Source organism: Gavialis gangeticus, unplaced genomic scaffold (assembly GCF_001723915.1).
Source record: "Gavialis gangeticus isolate Ggan-Ray unplaced genomic scaffold, GavGan_comp1, whole genome shotgun sequence".
Lineage (NCBI taxonomy): Eukaryota > Metazoa > Chordata > Crocodylia > Gavialidae > Gavialis > Gavialis gangeticus.
In genome coordinates, this window is record NW_017729034.1 from 81,766,408 (window position 1) to 81,785,375 (window position 18,968).

General features: G+C 41.0%; 1 protein-coding gene across 1 annotated transcript in view; it reads left to right on the plus strand.

Moving 5' to 3' along the window:
- The window catches only part of PPIL4 (peptidylprolyl isomerase like 4), a 46,484-nt gene that overhangs the window by 8,628 nt on the left and 18,888 nt on the right, over nt 1-18,968 (plus strand). The window contains exons 4-12 of the mRNA XM_019527191.1: nt 2,625-2,742; nt 4,950-5,092; nt 5,965-6,061; nt 7,353-7,469; nt 9,830-9,954; nt 10,554-10,620; nt 12,106-12,217; nt 13,538-13,634; nt 14,101-14,239. Of these exons, the coding sequence (XP_019382736.1) occupies nt 2,625-2,742; nt 4,950-5,092; nt 5,965-6,061; nt 7,353-7,469; nt 9,830-9,954; nt 10,554-10,620; nt 12,106-12,217; nt 13,538-13,634; nt 14,101-14,239 (1,015 nt within the window). The remainder of the gene's footprint in view (nt 1-2,624; nt 2,743-4,949; nt 5,093-5,964; nt 6,062-7,352; nt 7,470-9,829; nt 9,955-10,553; nt 10,621-12,105; nt 12,218-13,537; nt 13,635-14,100; nt 14,240-18,968) is intronic.

Sequence of the window (18,968 nt, forward strand, 5' to 3'; positions counted from 1 at the left end):
TTGGGATATAAGGTCTTCTCCTTTTGAGGGTGCAGACAGACATGTGCCCCATTCTAACTCCCCATTCAGACCCTCATTCTAACATAAAGCACCATGAGTTAGAGTGCCTCCCTCAACCCAACAGACATTTACCTGATGGATCATGGGGCAGAAGAGAATGGAGTCTGCCTCGACCAGCCCTCCTGGCCAACAGGATATAGCCTACCTGCACTGTCCCTCTTCCCATCCCTGTCCCCCTCCTTCCAGCTCTGGGGCTGACAGCAGGGAGGGAGGGAGGGAGAAGCAAGCAGCAGCACTCTGCCAACTGGTCCTGAGCTGTAGGCGGGAGTGGGGTGGATTGGAGCCCCTCCCTGCCTCATGGACCTCCCTCTTCCCCTCCAGCCACCCCTGGGTGAGGTACTGGCAGGGGAGCCAGACCAGGCCCTCCAGGTGAGGGGTTCTGGTCCCCTCCCATCCCCGCTCCAGCTCAGGCTGGGCAGGCTGGCAAGTTGTGCTGATCCTTTCCCCCTCTCTGCTTTACCCAGCCTGAGCTGGGTGGGGGGAAGGAGGTGGAATGCTGCTTGCCTCCCTCTCCCATCTCCCTCCCTGCCGACCCTGGGGTTAGGCTGGGCTGCATCAATGCAGCCCTTAACACAAGAGAAATTAACTCTAGGGAACACAAGTTCCCTAAGGCACTTTTTTAAAGCAGAGCATCTTCATCTGATACCTCATTTGAGGAGGGCTAATTTTTCTCATGATTGGCTACTTTAAAAGTTCTCTGCAGCCATGCACATGCTCTACAGCTATGCTGTGACACTTTAAAGGGCCCAATCATGTGAAAAAATGTAACTACTGTCTGTGCTCTTAATCTGTTGATTCCTTGTGTATTGCCTATGCTGTCTTTTGGTCCTATATACTGTATTTTCCCAAATACCTGTCTTGGATTTGGGTAAATAAAGTATGTAGTCTTCTTTTTTCTGGACAGCATACTACCCTCTGTACTTTTGACATCAATTTAATGATGGATATATACATGATGGTATGTTTGGGTACCTACACAGCATGGACCAAATGAGCCCCTCTGTGGAAGGCATCTCAGTGTGTGATCAAACAAGTCTCTCCGTGAAAGACAACATGTTTCTCCCATAGCGCTGAGAAATTTGAAGGGATGCCCTTCTAGTTGTACCTTATGGCAAAAACATCTTTATTTTTAAAGGAGATGGAACAGGTGACTCTACTAAAATTTCTATATTTGTGTGTGAAAACCATGCTGAACCCTCCATCAAAATCTGTAAAGTTGTTATTTGAGTTCAATTACTTAGATTAAACATGTGCAGTGTGCTTTCTTGTGGTAGAAAATTAGAGAATCTGGTGTGGGTTGTTTTAGAGGGCCACATTTAAGAAACTGGAGATTTATAAGAAGAGTATGATTTTCTTTTTAAACTTCATCTTCCAAAGTAATACATTTAGCAGTTGGAGTCATTCAGACAGCTGTGACTAATTTGAATTAATTTTGAAATCTTCCATAAATGTGTCCTTTGAAAATGGTGTTTTATGGGGAAAATGAGTTGAACTCATGTGAAGGATGGGGGGAGGGAAGGACACAAAAAAGACTATTTATCTCTGGGTAATTGAATCATGTAGCAGAGTGCAGATAATTGGACTATTGCATGTTTCATTGGTTAACACTTCCAGACTTCTTTTGGAGGAAGTGCACAGAAAAAATGCAGGTTCATACTAGACTATAATGGACTCAGAGAGATATGGCTATAACATGGGCAAACATTGTAGAGTCAACAGAAGGAGTACTCAGCTGTGTCTTTGGACCATTAAGGGTCCAAATTTATTGATACATTTAGTCATTAGATCACATCTAGTCTGTGCCTCATTTGTACTTCTCCATATGGTATACAAGTGCTACTTTATTTGCCTTACTGTCTAATTCCTTGTGTGCTTCCTCCCAAAAATGCCAAACAGACTTGCTTCTCTCTTGTTCTGCTGCACTTAGTGGGGTTGCATCAGGTTTGATTAAAATTGGTGTAAACAGGTTCACATCTCTTAAACTGAAAGTGTTGTTTTAAAATGATTTCATTAAACTTGTGTAACTGTGAGTATAGACCCAGTCTCTTAGCTGAGGGAAAAACAAGTATGAGATTAGACTTCAGGACTCTAAGCAGTGTATCCCATCTAGTATACCTTGACAGTTGATGTGTGAAGTTAATTTTTAACTCTTCCTGTTAGTTTTAGACTGTGCACAAATTTATTAGTTTTCTCTTTGTTTTAAAAGAGGAGTTCAGAGTGTGAACCACTTTTATATGTATAAAGTTGCACTTACATTTTCCACACTGTACTACAAGTCAGTTTTTACAATAATTTTGACAGTCTAGCAAATTAACATTTGTACCTTGTCATACCTAGATACCAATTTTTTTAATCAACTATAAAACAAGTCACTGTAAAATGCCTCCAAGGAAAACTGTCTATATTGTCTATGATATATATTGGCTTACCCACTCCCATGTAAATTAAACTGGCAGAGATGCAGTGTAAACTAGCAGTTTTATTACACTGTTCTATAGCATTTGTTTCATTGTTGACCTTTTTTAAGTCCTGCTGTTCCATAACTTTATTGTATATATTTTCAGTAAACTGTATGGCGATCAAGCTAGATTTTTCGAGTCAGAAAAGGTGCCAAGAATTAAGCACAAGAAAAAAGGAACAGTGTCAATGGTGAACAATGGCAATGATCAGCATGGATCTCAGGTCAGCACACAGAATTGGGATACCTTGCTCTGAATCCGGAATAACCAAAGAGAAGCTGAAGAGTTTACTGAAAGTTCATTACAATGCAAATAACAGTTTACTCACACATTTCTTCCTTTGCTATGGACAAATCCGTCTAAATAAGGGCAGTGGGACATATATTTTGTATAATTCCTAGTGGCAGCCTATGTAGTTGCCCTCTGAAAAGAGGAAAAATTACTGTCTGAATCTAAAAGCTTTCCCAAGTATTTAAGACATTTTCTATTGGAATTTTCTCTTTCAGAAAGGTGATTTATTCACAAGGTGCATCTACACGTTGCTGTGCTTTAGTACTTCATTTTGGAAGCACTAAAGCATGGCACAGTATGAGCTGTTACTGCGGCATGCACGCTGTGCGTGGGTAAATTTTCCAGCTACATCGCTGTAGCGGCACACTATACTGTGGGAGTGCGCCACTACTACAACGTAGCTGGTGATCATGGGTAGACCCACATGATCGCTACGTCACCATAGCACACCATACAGCAATGTAGTGCAACCAGTAGATGCTCCCACGGTGTCAGTAACTTTGGTGTCAGTAACTTGACTTGCATGTTCCTACTAGTCTGTGGAATGAAAGGTAAACCTCCTTTTATCAGTGTACTTTAAATACATACATGGAGTATGCACTCATGCAAACTTAATGTTTATGCACTTAATATGCAAATAACGATACTTTACAGCGTAAGCAATAGATGACAAATGGGACTGGCATTGTGTTATGCAGTTAAGTGAATTATTCTCTTACCTGGTACACAAAAACATGGAATACGCTAGTAAATAGATACTGATAAGGTGTCATCAGTTATTTTTTATTGAGCTTATAACTTTATTTTTAATAAACTTGCTTAACTTGGAGAATGAAATCATGCTTTATTACACGTATTCTCCATCTCATTCACATATTAATTTGTTATTGCAGAACTGCTCAGAGATGTTAGCTTGATAAAATGCTAATCATTATTTTTGGCCTCAAAATGACAGTGTAGTCTAACCCTTACATCTACATTATTTAAAAAAAAATCAATCTTCACTTTTGATCTTATGAAAATCGGTCAGTTCCTCCTAGCTTCCATATCAATAGAACTGATTTTTAATTGATAGCATTTGGTATCCGAAAATATTTCATTTGAGAGAGAAGTCATGGAGAGAAAATTGTGTGGAGTTGGCAAAAATATACAGTATGACTCAGATTAGGTTAAAATACTGCAAATAAATTACGCTTCTAGCCATAATAATGACAGAACAAGGACTAATGTTCTCAAGTTGTAGCAAGGGAAGTTTAGGTTAGATATTAGGAAGAACTTTCTCATGAGGAGGGCACTAAAGCACTGGAACAGGTTACCAAGAGAGATGGTGGAATCTCCATCCTTGGAGGTTTTTAAGACTGGCTAGACAAAGTCTCGGCTGGGATGATCTAGTCTGGGATGGTCCTGCTTTGAGCAGGGGGTCCTGAGGTCCCTTCCAAGCCTAATTTTATGTGATTCTGTGATTCTCTAATTATGTCCAGGTAAATACACCAATGAACCCAGACTTTCAGTCTGATTGTAAAAGATGGGTATCATGGTTACATTTAATAATCAGACACCTGCTGTAATAAATGAAAGATGTTTGGTTGGTTTGCATTCTCATAGTTATTCGACAAAACTGTGTCAGTTTACAGTAGTGCTCAGTGTTTTTGCCTCATGAGCCAAATGAGTGGCCTGGGGCTAGTCCATGGGGTGGGTGGGGCCTGCACACCTAGGTCTGGATCACTCTGCCCCTAACTGGCCCTGTGTGTTGGGACTGGGACCCTGTGCCACCTGTCCCTGGCCCTGTGTGCTGGGATTGGGTCCTACACCACCCTGCATGCTGGATCTAGCGTGCAGGAGAATAGTCTGCAGGCACCCCATGGACCTTTTGGGGAGCCCCTCAGGCCAGGGGGCAAGAGACTGGAAGCTGGATCTGGCCCACGGGCCAGGAGTTGCGCACTCCTGGTTTATACCATTTGAGGGTCTAGACAGAAATTTTAGTATCTTAGCTGCAGCTGATGAGAGAAATAACAGTCTTGCACTGAGGTTAATAGGTGTTTTTTCAGTGACTTCAGTGAGTGCAGTACTGGCCCCAGATTACAGCGTGGCTCTGTTTTAGTACTTGTGGTAAGCAATTTTGTATCTTGTCTTTTTTAGTTTCTTATTACCACCGGAGAAAACCTAGATTACCTTGATGGCGTACACACTGTGTTTGGAGAAGTAACAGAAGGCATAGACGTATTGATGAAAATAAATGAGACCTTTGTTGACAAGGAGTTTATTCCTTATCAGGATATTAGGTATGACTGGGTTTATCTGCTGCTTTAGAGGGTGCATTATGATATGCAAAAACTGATTTCTTGATCCTTCTGGAAGCGAATTAATATAAAAATGCAGGATGTTTGTGACTGATACGTAAAATGCTTCTTTATTCCAGTCCTAATGGTTGATATTATGTCACTATGTGTTTTAGAGGGATGTAGGTCCTTCTCTGAAAGTGGGCATACCCACACTGAAGGTGGATACAGGTATTTTATCAGTAGAAATATAAATTGTAGGCCTAAAATCTACATTTTCATTCTAAAGCAGATTATGTTCACAGAGCCACATTGACACATGAGTTTTCATGATCGGGCTTGCTGATGGGATGGAATTGTTATTTAGACCATACAAGATAATTTTACAATATTCTTAAACTCTGTAATTACTTTAGGGGAGTTTATCACTTCAGGGGAGTTCAATTAAACTTTTTTGACCCCATGTAACTAAAAATGCCTGTAATGTCTAAGTCTCCATTAGTAAAGTATGGGGAGGTAAGAGGTTAAGAAAGATTGAATTGATGGTGTTTCTAAGACTTAAGTAGGTAAACTGTTAGTCTAGAAACAAGTGCCTTGGAAAATTAGTCCATACTAATAAAACCATTCATTTTACCCTTTATATCCTAGCAGGCTTTGCACATACCTCAATTAGCTTTACTAAAACAGTATTTCCAGCTAGTATTTATTAGCATAACTATATCCAGTGTTTACACTGTTAACCCAACAGTAATATATAAACATTTATAAGTATTACAAAAATTGTTTTGTTGTTAATCATTTAAAGAGTGAGCCATGTTCTTTGGTACTTAAATAAAACCAAGAATTAACAGATTTTATTTTAAATTTATCATTAGGATAAATCATACAGTGATTTTAGATGATCCGTTTGATGACCCACCTGGTTTGATGATTCCTGATCGCTCTCCAGAGCCCACTAAGGAGCAGCTGAATGTGAGTATTCTTAACAGCTTTAGGTGTTGGAAGGGAATATTTGGGCTGAATAGATAGGCCTTTATTGCAGGCTAGATCCACCCATAGTATTTGTGTGTGTGAATTATCCAAATGATTTAAATGAGGCTATCCAGGCTTCTTTTTTTTTTGTGCAAAATAATACAAAGCTTATTCTTTTTTTCTCTCTTAAATAAGAACTCTTATCAGCATTTTGGTATAAGAAAATAGTTTTAATTGGGGAGTATTGCTTATGTAACTAATTTAATTGATTCTGTTCTGCAGTTATTAGAGTTGCTATATGGAATTTACTGTTTGTGGGGAAAGAATGTTTCAAGAGCAGGAACATTATTTTTTTCAGTCTTAACAAGTAGCATGGTGATTTTTGTTTTAGTACTCAACTGGAATAGAAAGATAACAAAGCTGGTATATTTGCATTCCCTATTTCTACATAAGGACTACCAAACCGGTAGTCCAATGCTTACCATGCTAACACTTGAAAGCTTTTTATAGTGAGAGACACTTGGGGAGGAAACAGAGGGATAAACCTCTAGCTCTATTGAACTGTTTTTAACTGGGAAGTTCAGAAAACGTAACTACTTAGTTTTAAATATGTTTACATGTGGAGGCTTGACAAGATGCAATAGTAGAAAACAGACTTCCTGTCTTTGAACTGTCTAGCACAGGAGTGGGCAAAATGACAGATCATCCCATTGGCCAGATTACATTTCCCAGCAGCCCTTGCCCATGTTGCTATGACCAGTTTCAATGGGGATACCAGGAGCAGTGGGGCTGTGACAGTGTGGGGCCAGCATTTCCGTGGAGACCTGCCCAAACAGCGCTGGCAAGGGTGCATGGCTGGGCAAGGAGCTGCTCTGGAGCTGAAACTGGATCTTGCAGTGGTGACAGCATGGTCTGGAGTCTGCTGCCCTCATGCAGGCAGGGCTGGTGGGAAATGGAGTCCACATTTCTAACACTGCTTTACTTACTTCATTTTAAGGAAGCGTATCCCTCTTTCCTAAAAATATTTTAGTAAAATACGTTGGCATGTATGCTTTGGGGAAGAAGTATGAGATACTGAGGTGAAGGATATTAGAACATCTAACTGAATCTAGCCCAGACCGACTGAAACTCATTACTGTACTAAGTAAAGGCTGTTTCCTTGTCTCTGTCAATCTTGGCTCAGTTCTTCAGTATGTATTTCTTACTTCTATCTCAAAATACCGTCAAAAGGGATAAAGCTAGGTCAGGGTTCAGTGGTATTAAAATGCTGTTTCATTTTTCAATTTTTCAGAGTGGTAGAATAGGAGCAGATGAAGAAATTGATGATTTCAAAGGAAGGTCTGCCGATGAAGTGGAAGAAATTCAGGCAGAGAAAGAAGCAAAAACTCAAGCCATTCTTCTGGAAATGGTAAACCTCTCCCTTTTTTTGCCTTATCAGAGAGAATGCTTCCTTGTGTGCATATGTACTACACACACCATGTTGCCTTTAATTTGCTTAGAGATGTGAGCATCATCCATCACCAGATTTTGATACCAGGGACCCCTGAGTGAATTAAAGAAATCAAGTATGGGAATTTGGTTGTTCATTGTTAGGATATTTCTAAATAAGACTGATGCCATCTTGGTTCTAAACTAAGGACTAAAAGAAGATAAGGGTTTGGTAGAGCTTGCTAGAAAAGCTTGTCCCATTTTATACCTTTATTCTACTAAATAGTTTTTTTCTTTGTTATTGAAGATTTTCAACATGTTTGGGGGAGAGTTTAACGTAAAATAATTTTTCAGATTCAAATAGTGGAATTGCAGATACAGAGGAGAGCAGTGAGGTTTCTTCCCGCTTACAGAATTAGAACAAAAAATAAAATGAACTAACTTAAGAACAGCAAGCAATATTGTTAATTTGATTTGCGTATGGTAGCAAAGTGCTCAAGTGACTACAGTTTCAAGGCCATATAAACGGAAGTAGCTGTGTGTTTTGTTTTGTTTTGTTTTTTAAATTGCTGGTGGTAGGCATTTAATGACAGATAAATGTATAGCAGAGATTGATCCCATGGTGCAGCCAGGATGGGCCCCTATCCTGCAGAAGGATGAATGAGTGTTGAGTCTTTCAGTTCTGTAGCATGTAGCTCTATGACTACTGATACGTTTTTACGATCAGAGCAAACAAGGTTAAGTTTGTGAATCATTAGCTTAGTAGTCCATGCAGTGATTCTCAATGGGTACATCTATACATGCGCTGTACTGCAGAGTAGACTAATTAGCTCTGCAGACAAGAGACACTGTCTGCACTAGTTCCAGTATTAGGGTGCAGTAAACTAATAACTATGGTGTAACAGTATGTCGGACATAGTAAAATCTTACAGCAGAGTAACTAACTGTGCTGAAATGTGTGTGTAGACACTGACCAGGAGCATATATTGCTGCTGGTCAGCCCAGCCAGCTGGAAGCCTGATCTGCTCTGACTCAAATTGTTGCTGTCCTGGACGCACATGTAGACGCTGTGCCTAGGAGCAGTTTAATCTGGCTTGAACTGCTCTGGAGTTTATTGCTTAGCATTAATTGCAGATGTAGATGTACCCTACGTGGAGCGATGCATATTTTAGGGAGCAATACCTATAGGGTGCAGGACAGAATAGATTTTATGATCTATTTTCCATCACTAATTTAAATACCAAAATAAGAAAAGTATCTGACTACCTTTGAATGGCCAGCATGCATTTATACCTGAGCTAAAAGGGAGTAGCTTTCACTGTATATGTGGACTCCTGTGGATGTGGCAAGACTCCTTAACCATTCTGTCACCATGACCTTCAGAGAGTAAAAGGACTTGTCCTAAAGGCATGCTTACAGACAGGATTGAGAATAAGAATCCTACAATTTCCTAGTCTCCTGTTTTAACCAAGTGACAATTCTGTTTGCAGAAAATATTCTTTTTAAGACTTCATAATGATTTACAGACATTTTTCCAGATTGCTATTGATTGAGTCTTGGAAGCATGTTTAAAATTTTCTAAAACCAGGGGTCAGTAACTGGATGAAATCTGGTCCGCAAACCTAGGGGATTTATGCTGCATTTTGGTAGGGGGAAGGTGTTTTGTGACTTTGTCCACGTGGCGGTCGATCACTGGGGAAAAGTGGTGGCAGCAGCACTGAGGGAAGCAGGCAGAATACGTATGACTGTGGCAGTGCAAACTGTGTTGAAAGCAGCCCATGCTTGGCGCTAAGATCTATTAAAGTAACCTCCCTACTCCAAAATGTTGCCAGCCCTTGCAGGACAGGTCCTGGCTGCAGAGGATGGTTATGGAGTCCCCTAAAAAATGTTGTGATCCCTGTCCTGCCCTGCTGGTCTCTTGGGCCACTGCTTTGTATTTGTCTGCTGTGCCTTGATGTCTAGATGAGATATGGGAGGCTTCCCTCAGTGAAACACCAAGGCCTTACTTTGGTCTCTGTCTCATTCATCCCTAGGTGACCTCTTTTGGGTCCTGATCCCCATTTGAGCAAGATGCTTCTGGCCTTTCCCTTGTCCATGGGCTCCTGGCACTGCCTCACTTGCCTTTGTGCCTCAGGGCTTGTCATCCCTTAACTGTGGCCCTCTAGGCCTCGACTGCCTTAAGGGCTCTGTGCACTCTGAGTCAGATCACTTTCTCTTCTCTGTCTTTTCTGCTACACCCTGGTCCAGGTATTTTGTGCTATGAATGTACTTAAGGCAGTGAAATGCAGGAAGCTCTGTGTAAAATGGACGGCAAAGCTTTCTCTTTTGTTTGTGCTATAGGTGGGAGACTTACCAGATGCAAATATCAAGCCACCAGAAAATGTGCTGTTTGTCTGTAAGCTAAATCCTGTGACCACAGATGAAGACCTGGAGATAATATTCACACGGTTTGGGCCCATTAAAAGGTAATCACTGCAGAACTGTTTGTTTTAAATTATTAATTCCTAAAGGAAAACCAAGCAGTGTAAGTGGTCTCCTTTAGATTTCACTTATCTTGACTTATTCTGGTTCTCTCTGGAAAGCCACCTTGACTCCCTTTTATGTCATGTGGCAGTGGACTGCTGGCTGACATGGTGGGGGTATTTTGGCCCAAAGTTGCCAGACTGTCACATGACTTATTTTTACACATTCAGCAGGAATTTAGAAAGTGAATCTAATATATTTGATTCGGCTTAACTTAGTTAAATGTTCTTTGATTGTTCATAGTTTAATGTACTTTCTCTGTTTGTGATGGAAAATAGATTGTGTTTTATACCGAGTCCGTGTTTTAAAAATGTCAGACCTAATCCTAAAGCCCATGTGATTTTGCATAATTGTTGCTTACCAAAGCAGTTCAATTTTAGTCAGTCATCAAAATCATAGAGGTACCTGTGTGAGTAAAGCTTATAGGATCATCGCAAAAGATATCTCATTAAACTGGCAGCAACCATTTAAAATTGTTGTTGCGCACACATGCTTTCAAACTGAAAAGTGTTGACGTTTTCATTTTGTGCCAATTCTTTAGCTGTGAAGTGATTCGAGACTGGAAGACAGGTGAATCGCTTTGTTATGCTTTCATTGAGTTTGAAAAGGTATGTTCTTGTGCATTTTGTGAGTAAATTATGCCTATAAAAATACTCATACAATATGTTTATGTTATCTCCTCATACTTTCCCCACATTGGATGGAATGGCAGTGTGCAATATTGTCAAGTGTATGTTGGGTAAGGTTTTCATTTGACTGTGGCCTGTGGAGGATGCGGTTTTAGCTCAGGAAAGAAAATAAGTGCGTGCCTACGTACATCTGCATTCAGCAGATAATTTAAGAACATTTTGTTTTTGGAGCCAGTGGGACTTAAGCATTTTCCTGAATGAAAAAATGGAAAGATAAACAATGCAAGAAGAAAATAAAAGATAAAGAAGCAGGAAGGAAGATAAAGGATAATTGCACAGTGTGATGATGTTCTAGTGTAGGCGTGCTCAAACAAATGTGGCCCACACAGCTTTGGAATCCAGCCCACTGAACTCCCTACGAGTTGTGAAATTTGGCTGTGGGGAGCAGTGGCAGTTAATATTGCCACCCCCCTGTCAAAATCCTAAACCCATGTGGTAGATCAAAGCTGGGCCATGCCCCCTTCCCTCCCTGCAAGTGGGTTAGGGCCACGCTCCCATCCCCTCCTGCCCCTGCCCACTGTGGGACTGGACCGTTGCCCCTTCCCTCCTCCCAGCCAGGTTGGGGCTGGGCCATGCCTGTCCCCTGCCCCTCCCCCTTCATGGCTGGTTCATGAGTGGGCCATGGCCCCTTCCCCTCTTCCTGGCCAGTTTGGGGCTGTGCATCAGGACCGAGCCATACCCCCTTCCCCCATGCAGCTGGATCAGGGTTGGGTTGCCCCCCACCTCCTTTCACACGACCGGATGTGGCCATGTAGCACCTGCTCCAGGCACTGGATTGGGACCACCAGCTGGATCCAGTCTGTGGAGGGACTCGGCCCTGTCCATCTGGCCCACTGGTCAAAAAGGTTGAGTACCACTATTATAGTGTCTATAACTGGCAGCAACTTTTACCAGTTACCCAGTAATAGCATGCTGTCCTTGGTATGTGATTTGAGCAGTAAATATTGTTCTGAAGGTGTAAATCTTTTTTGGGTATTGTTATTCTATAACCTGCAGGAAGGTGGTGCGACTGAAATGGAAGAGTATATCAGACCCATTCATGTAATTGAGTTATACTCTTTAATAAATCAGTTGTCTTAATAATTTCTCTGAACATAGTTTTCCGAATGTAACACACAATAATTACATACATTTATGCCAGTATAGATTGTTCTAAAAATGGAACATTTGCACTGAGTTGACACAAGATGTCATCACACTTAAAAAGAGAGATGCAAAGAGCTCTGTAATTTAGCTCATTCTAGAAACAGAAATATGTATTTTCACCCATTTGTGGCTTATTTATTAGGCATCTCTGTGCCGATATTGGATTTAAACTTTGGATGTAAACATTGATTTCTTAGGAATATTTTTATAAGTTTTAATAAATCTTGATTTAAAATTTTCTGGAAATATCAATATCAGGAGGAAGATTGTGAGAAAGCATACTTCAAAATGGATAATGTGCTCATAGATGACCGGAGGATACACGTGGATTTTAGCCAGTCTGTTGCAAAGGTGAAATGGAAAGGAAAAGGTAGCTTTATTTGTCACTCTCTTTTTGATTTTTTGCGCTCCCTTCACACGCTAAGCTAGTGAATAGGGCTCCTAAACTAGAATTGTTGTGTAGCCTAAGCAGTTCTGCTACAAATTTTATCATCTTTTAAGGGAATAGAGTAGTGTTAATGGCTGCATGTGATAATTAAGCAGACTACTAAATCAGCTATATTTTTCCTTCGTAATAGGGGGCATATAGGTTTACCCAAGCTTTAAAAGGGATCCTTTAGGATATTCTTTATTAGCTGCATGGAAATGCAGTTCAGTCTTCCTTTTAGGTTTCTGTCCTTTTCTCAGTGCACAATTATAATTGCAGAATTAAAACTGGGACTGTCTCCACCATGTCCTGGTGCTCTTGGGGAAGGATGCTTTCATGTATGCCCCATCCATCTGCTTCTGTTCACATGTGTCAAACCTGGAAATGCAGCAGAGAATCTGCCTGGGTGTGCTGTCACAGCTGCTCTCAAGTATGCTGGCAACAGAGGTCTCAGAAGGCACCCACAGATTGGGTTTGCTGGTACATATCTGGGTTTGCTGTGTGTAAGCAGAAGGAGATGGGTAGGGCCTGATTAAGAAAATCAGCATCTCTGAGAGCACCGAGAAACACACTACAGACATACCTTGCAGTGTGTTGACGTTTAATACTCCTGTTTGCAGTACCAGCCAACACCGTAAGATGGCAGCAGCTAGTTTTAAAGTAAATGTGGGAAGTATGAAAAATGAAATCCACTATGCATCTCTGTAAATATAAACTCATGAAAAGGATTTTAAAAGTATGCATCTGTTTGGCGGGATTTTCTCCCCCCCCAGTATCTCTTCCTCCAGGTGTCAAAATGGAGCAATAAGTTGTTTAATTCTGAAAATAGGAATTTAAGCTTTAAGTAGATCAATCTAGGACTGGCTCCAGCCCTTAAAAAAAAAAAAAAAAAAGGAAAAACAGAACCAATTGCCACATTGTGTCCTGTGATCTTGCCAATGTTCTGGATCCAGTGGGAAGGAGTAGCAAGAAAACAATGGCTTGGTCAGATCTTCTCTGGCATGCAGAACTAGGAAAAGAAGAAAAATTGTGGCCTGATCACTCCTGTGTTGCAGTTGGTTTGGTCATGCAAATTGCGAGGCCATTTCTGGAGCTGGCAACTTCTGTATATCCTTTTAAAGTAACGATGAAAGTTGGGGAAGCCGTAGCCATAAAGTAAACAGAGGGCAGTTTTCCCATGGAATGTGTGTTGTATGCCTGTGGTTTTTCTGGCTTTGTAAGGGGGAGATGAATGTATGACTGACGCTGTTTTCTTCTGAGCAGGTGGGAAATATACTAAAGATGATTTTAAAGAATATGAAAAGGAATCTGATAAACCTTCCAAGTTATCTCTGAAAGAGAAAGCTAAACCAAAGCAAGAGTATCCTTACCCATTCCTTCACCTGCATGACACCTTTACCTGTAATGTAATAGGCTTCCAACTAGGCATAATGAAAACATAAAAAAATTACACTTTCTCTAATTTTTCAAGCAAATGTTTGGCTTCTGCTAGATTGGAATGACATGTTTTTGCCTTGTTCGTTTGCTATCTTGGAAAAAATACCATCAGGTCATAATGGGGTGTTTTACGTTCAGATGACACAAATGTTAACAACCTTCCTGCTGCAGAGTAATGCATTCTAAGTAGAGTTCAGCTCACTTTACTCTTGGCAACTTCAATATCTTGTTTATATATGTGTTGTTTTTCATTTTAAAGAAAATATTGGCCCTCTAAATGTTTACACCTGTGGTCAAGGGTGGGTACAGTTGATTTGTGAGCGTTTCCTGTTTTTAACATATATTAATACCAAATTAGTGCTGGTATGATCCTTAACTACTTGCTGTAGTTCCAAGTACAATCTTATGCTGGATGAACAAGAAGAGGAATCTAAAGCTAGTCACTCACACTCAGGCAAAAAGCACAAGAAGAAGAAGCACCGGCATTCTGATGATGAAGAGGACAATAAGCGGACCAAAAAATCCAAGGTACTGAACTGTCATCCTTGTGCTGGGAACTTAACTTGATATTGATCATAAAAGGTTTCCTGCTCTTAATAATTGCCCAAAAAGAAGAGCTGATTCTGTTCCTGAGAACCTTAACTGCCAAGTCCCTTAAGTGGAATATTTTTGAATGAAGAACAAGCTCTGCAGTATGTGAGACTACCCAGATAGTCTTTAGTTTCCATGATTTGGCATGGATACAGTGAGAAGGCAACTTCTCTTCTAAGTAGCAGTGTTTCAGCACTGAATATTTTATTTGCATGTTACAAATGATAAATTAGTATAATTTTAACCATGTTTTCATGGGTGTAAAATACTTTTCATGCACTTGCTGGAATAATGCATGTGAATTTCTCTTATGGAGGCTCAGAAACTGAGTCCACTTAACAATTTTTACTCAACTTTTAGGTGACTCAGAGGCATAAATGTGTAACATCTCTGTTCCTGTAGCATTCTAAATTTGCATAAGATGACTTTGGGTTTTATATTATAAAAGTGAGTCATTGCTACCATTTAGGGGCATCCCCTCTCTTCACTTGTTCCAGTGGTTTAGGGTGAAATTTTATTTAAAATGTAGTCTTGTAGGTTTTTTTTTTATTTCTTTCTGTAATGTAATTCATGCAAAAACATAGTTGATTAGCACTGTTTTTTTAAACGTGTTGTGCTGTGGAGTTTATGGCAGACTTCATAAGCCTTAAGCAAGATTGGTTTGGTAATATCTTTTACTGGGCTAATTGTATGGTTGGATGTGTTTGGGCACAAAATGCCCTTCCTCAGGTCTGGAAAAGAAGCAGATACCACTTTAACCAAATGCTGTTTAAAGCTATGATTTTTTTTTCCTTCAATTCCATTGTGTAAATGAAGATAGTTCAGTGATTCTCAACTAGGGTGCTGTGAGATCCTTTCAAGGGTGTTGCAGGGTACTGCACAATTGTTAGGTGTGCAAACATGATTCACAAAACTCACAGATTCCAGGAAGGAATTCATGATGTTAAAAACATTCAGACCTGTTGTGGTCTTCGTAAGTGCTTTGCAACAGAAAAAATTCTCTATTTTTCTGTAGGCAAAAAAAGATTGAAAACTGAAAGTTGGCATTTTCCAAGAGATGCCTTAAGTCTAACAAGGGATGCCTTGAGTTTAAAAAGGTTGAGAACCACTGAAATAGTGACTTGAAGGACAGTAAACTTGTGAAACAAAGAGAAGCTACCAGGAGTAGCTGCTAACATACTAAAGTTGAAACAGAAAAACCTACCCTATTTCTTGAATCCAAGACAAGCGTTTTCCCCCAGCTAACAGGGGTGGGGAGTGAGGGGGGAAGCCTTGTCTTAAATTTGAGTATCTGTATGGGGAAGGTGGGCTGAAGCCAGAGCTGCAGCAGCCACCTGCCAGCCAGGGTGGGAGGGAGTGCCAGGGAGATCACTCAGTTTGGGGGGTGCAGGAGAGACCTTACGGTGACGAGGGAGTGCACAGAAGACACCTGCAATGTACAGCATGGGAGACGGCACAGCTTGCCCCCCTTTCAACCTCCCCCATCCCTTGCTGCTTACTTTTGACTGTGGCTCTGTTTCTGGCCTGGGCTCTGGCCCCAACATGACTGAGCCCAGATCTACCACTGCTGCTTCTGCATGGTGGGGCTGCTGCCATGGCTGGCTGCCTTGGAGCTAGAGCCACCACAGAAGCAATCAGGGTGAGGGGCAGGGGGAGCAGGGAGTGGGGAATGTGGGGCAAGCATGATACAGCAAGTGGGGCAAGGAGTGGCGGGTCAGGCACAGGCTTGGGTGGGGGGCAGGCACTCGAGATGGGTTGGGGGGGGCAAATGGCACAGGGGAGGACAAGAGGCAGAGGGACAACGGATGAGGGGTCTGGCCTCCTGCTCCCCTGCTGCTGCTGCCTTTACCACAGAGGTGGGGGAGCAACAGATTAAGATGAACCTCCAATAATTAGATTCTATACATGGAAAATTATAACAAATCATTTTCTGTGTATAGAATCTAATTATTATAGGATTGCCTTAAATTCAAAGTCATCTTGGATTCAGGTATGTACGGTAATTACCAAATGTAAATGGATAAGACTATTCAGAAGGGAAGAGAACTTTTATTACTTATGGCACCCAGGGAGGTTAACAGAGGGAGCAAGTAATTGTAATGAGCTATAAAACTACTTTCTCTGTTTAGTTCATGATATTTTGTGTCTGGGGGAATATTTCTCTCAAAGTGTGGTCCTCTTCAAGTACAGGCTATAGTTCAAACTTTCTTATAGGTTCCAACATGGAGTGTGTGGTTAGCAGGTGTTTGCTTTCTGTATTGTATTTGGTTTGCACAGGTATTTGGGTGGTTCATTCAAAAATGCACTTTATTTGTTTTCTACAGTGTCTTTGCTGCATAAAGGTTGGTGAAAGAAGGCTTGTGACTGTTTTCTTCAGAGCAAATATTATCTCTGAGGACCTGGCTATAGATTACAGCTTTCTTGGTGTGTTTGGGATGATTATTAGTTTTTTGGAGATAAATGTGGTGGTCTGTAGGTGGTTCGCATATAATACTTTGCAGCAGAGGTTGTCAGCTAGGGGTATGCAAACCCTTGGGGTACTTGGGAAGGCCCCAGGGGGTACACGGCAGCGGCACAGAGCAGCAGGGGTACTTGGGAGTGTACCGCTTGCTGCTGCCTGCCTTCATGTGGCACGGCAGCAGTGCACGGTGCCAGCACCCCCCGTCCCCCAGTCGACTGGCCACAACCAGTTGCTGGGGGCCCTCCCCCACCTTGTCAACCGGCTGCTGGGGGGCCCCCCACCCCTCGCTTGTCCTGGACTGTAGTCCAGGAGGGATACCCACCAGAAAGGGTACACTCCTTAATAAAGGTTGAAAACCCCTGCTTTGTAGAATGCCATTCTGCATGTAGATTGTGGCATCTGGAAAGTTGATGTTAGTGTAAAAGTATTCCAGAGAATCTAATAGAAGGGCAATGGTGGTTGGAACTGTGGTAGAAATCAGTGCTAATGTCATCTGTGTATAACAGGTATAATAAAGGTTTGATAGGGCAGTTTTTTTAAATGTCCTCTCCATGATCCGCCTTTAAGAATTTGGCATATTGGGGTCCAAGTTTTGTCCCTGTACCTCCTCTGCCCAAGATTTGGAGGAAATGTCTGGTGAAAGTGAAATTGTTATGGATGAAGGTGAATGGATGAATTTGTGCAGTATTTTGTGGTTGTAAATCCAAGCGTAGTCCATGTATGTGTGGGTATTTCAGGCAGGAAGTAATGCCTTCATGGTACAGGATGTTACTGTACAGGCTGTTGACATCCATGGTCACAAGTCTGGCCTCCTTGGAGAGGTGCTTAGTGTTTGGGATCTTGTTGAAGAAGTCTGTTATGGCTTGTGGGAAACTTGCTTTTTGAACAAAATAGTTTCAGGATGGTTTCTGTGAATCCTGGTAGTTCTTCAGTGAAGGTACGGCAGTTTGAAATGGTGGGTCTGCTAGAGTTTTCTTATTTATTTATTTTAAGGAGTATGTAAAATAGGGACAGGGTTGAACGTGGGAGCAGTAGTGTAGACCAAGCCATAGGCATCTTTCCTAGCATGTCACAAAAGCTCATGGTGGAGGAAAAAACCCTGAATCAGTGTATACTATAGCTTTCACTATTTATGACTGCGCCTGAAGTAGACTGTTTGTTAATTTTCCCAGCCTCCCTCATTGAAGGGAAAATCATTTTATGTTCTGTTTAGGCTAAATTTTAGCAGTGTGAACAATTTACTTCATTGAGAGAGAGTCTTCCAGGATTAGAGTACATATTAATATCATATTTAGAATAACTGAGCTGGATGTAATGTGTCATTTATATTGGCCGTAAATAAGAGATAAGAAGCAGTTGTAATTGCATTGTATTTTCAGCTCGTGCCTATAGCATATTGGCTAAGCCATTTAGACCTAGTAGTTTGAGATGGACCTATTATATTGGTCACAAAGTACTATTTTCAGACCATATTCTGTTGTGAGGTAAAGAAATGATGACATCCATCCTGCATTTTAGAGGCAGTGAGGCACAGGGGAGACAATGCTCAAACAGGTGACCTTGATGGGCATAGATAAAGGGCTGGAGGTACATTGAACCTGGCTTTCACATGCAAGCATGGCATTTCACACTGAATAATACATTGTAAGTTATGCTTAGTGTAAAGCATTAAGACACGCTCTAAACTTTAGAGCGTTCCTTAATGATATACACTAAGCCTAAGAGTTCAAATAACCCTACTCTTCTATCGCTTTTCTTATTTTGTTATTTTTTTCATAACAAGATTGGAATTGATCCCTAAGAATGTAAGGGTTTGTCCTTACTCTCTTTCTCCATAAGCAGGAACATTGCAACTAGAATTTATTATGCTTCATTATATAAGTATATTAAAATCTACATTGAAGGAATTTTCATGCAAAGTCAAGTACTCAGATATTGGGAATACCATTGCTGAGGTTGACCATTCAGTCTTAGTTTGGCTTTTGGTATGTCCTTTGTCTGTTTATTTGATTACTTACTATTTTTTCTGTAGGGACCCTGCCTTATTTAGTGATCATACAGTTAATTCATTTTTTTCCCTCCTCTGATATGTTCTGTCTGGCCTACTTCTCAATAATTCTGTGATTCACAATACATCTGTGAGATCAGGTGATGTTAACCACCTTGTTACAGTTGTAAAGCTAAAGCACAGAAATAAGGAACAAA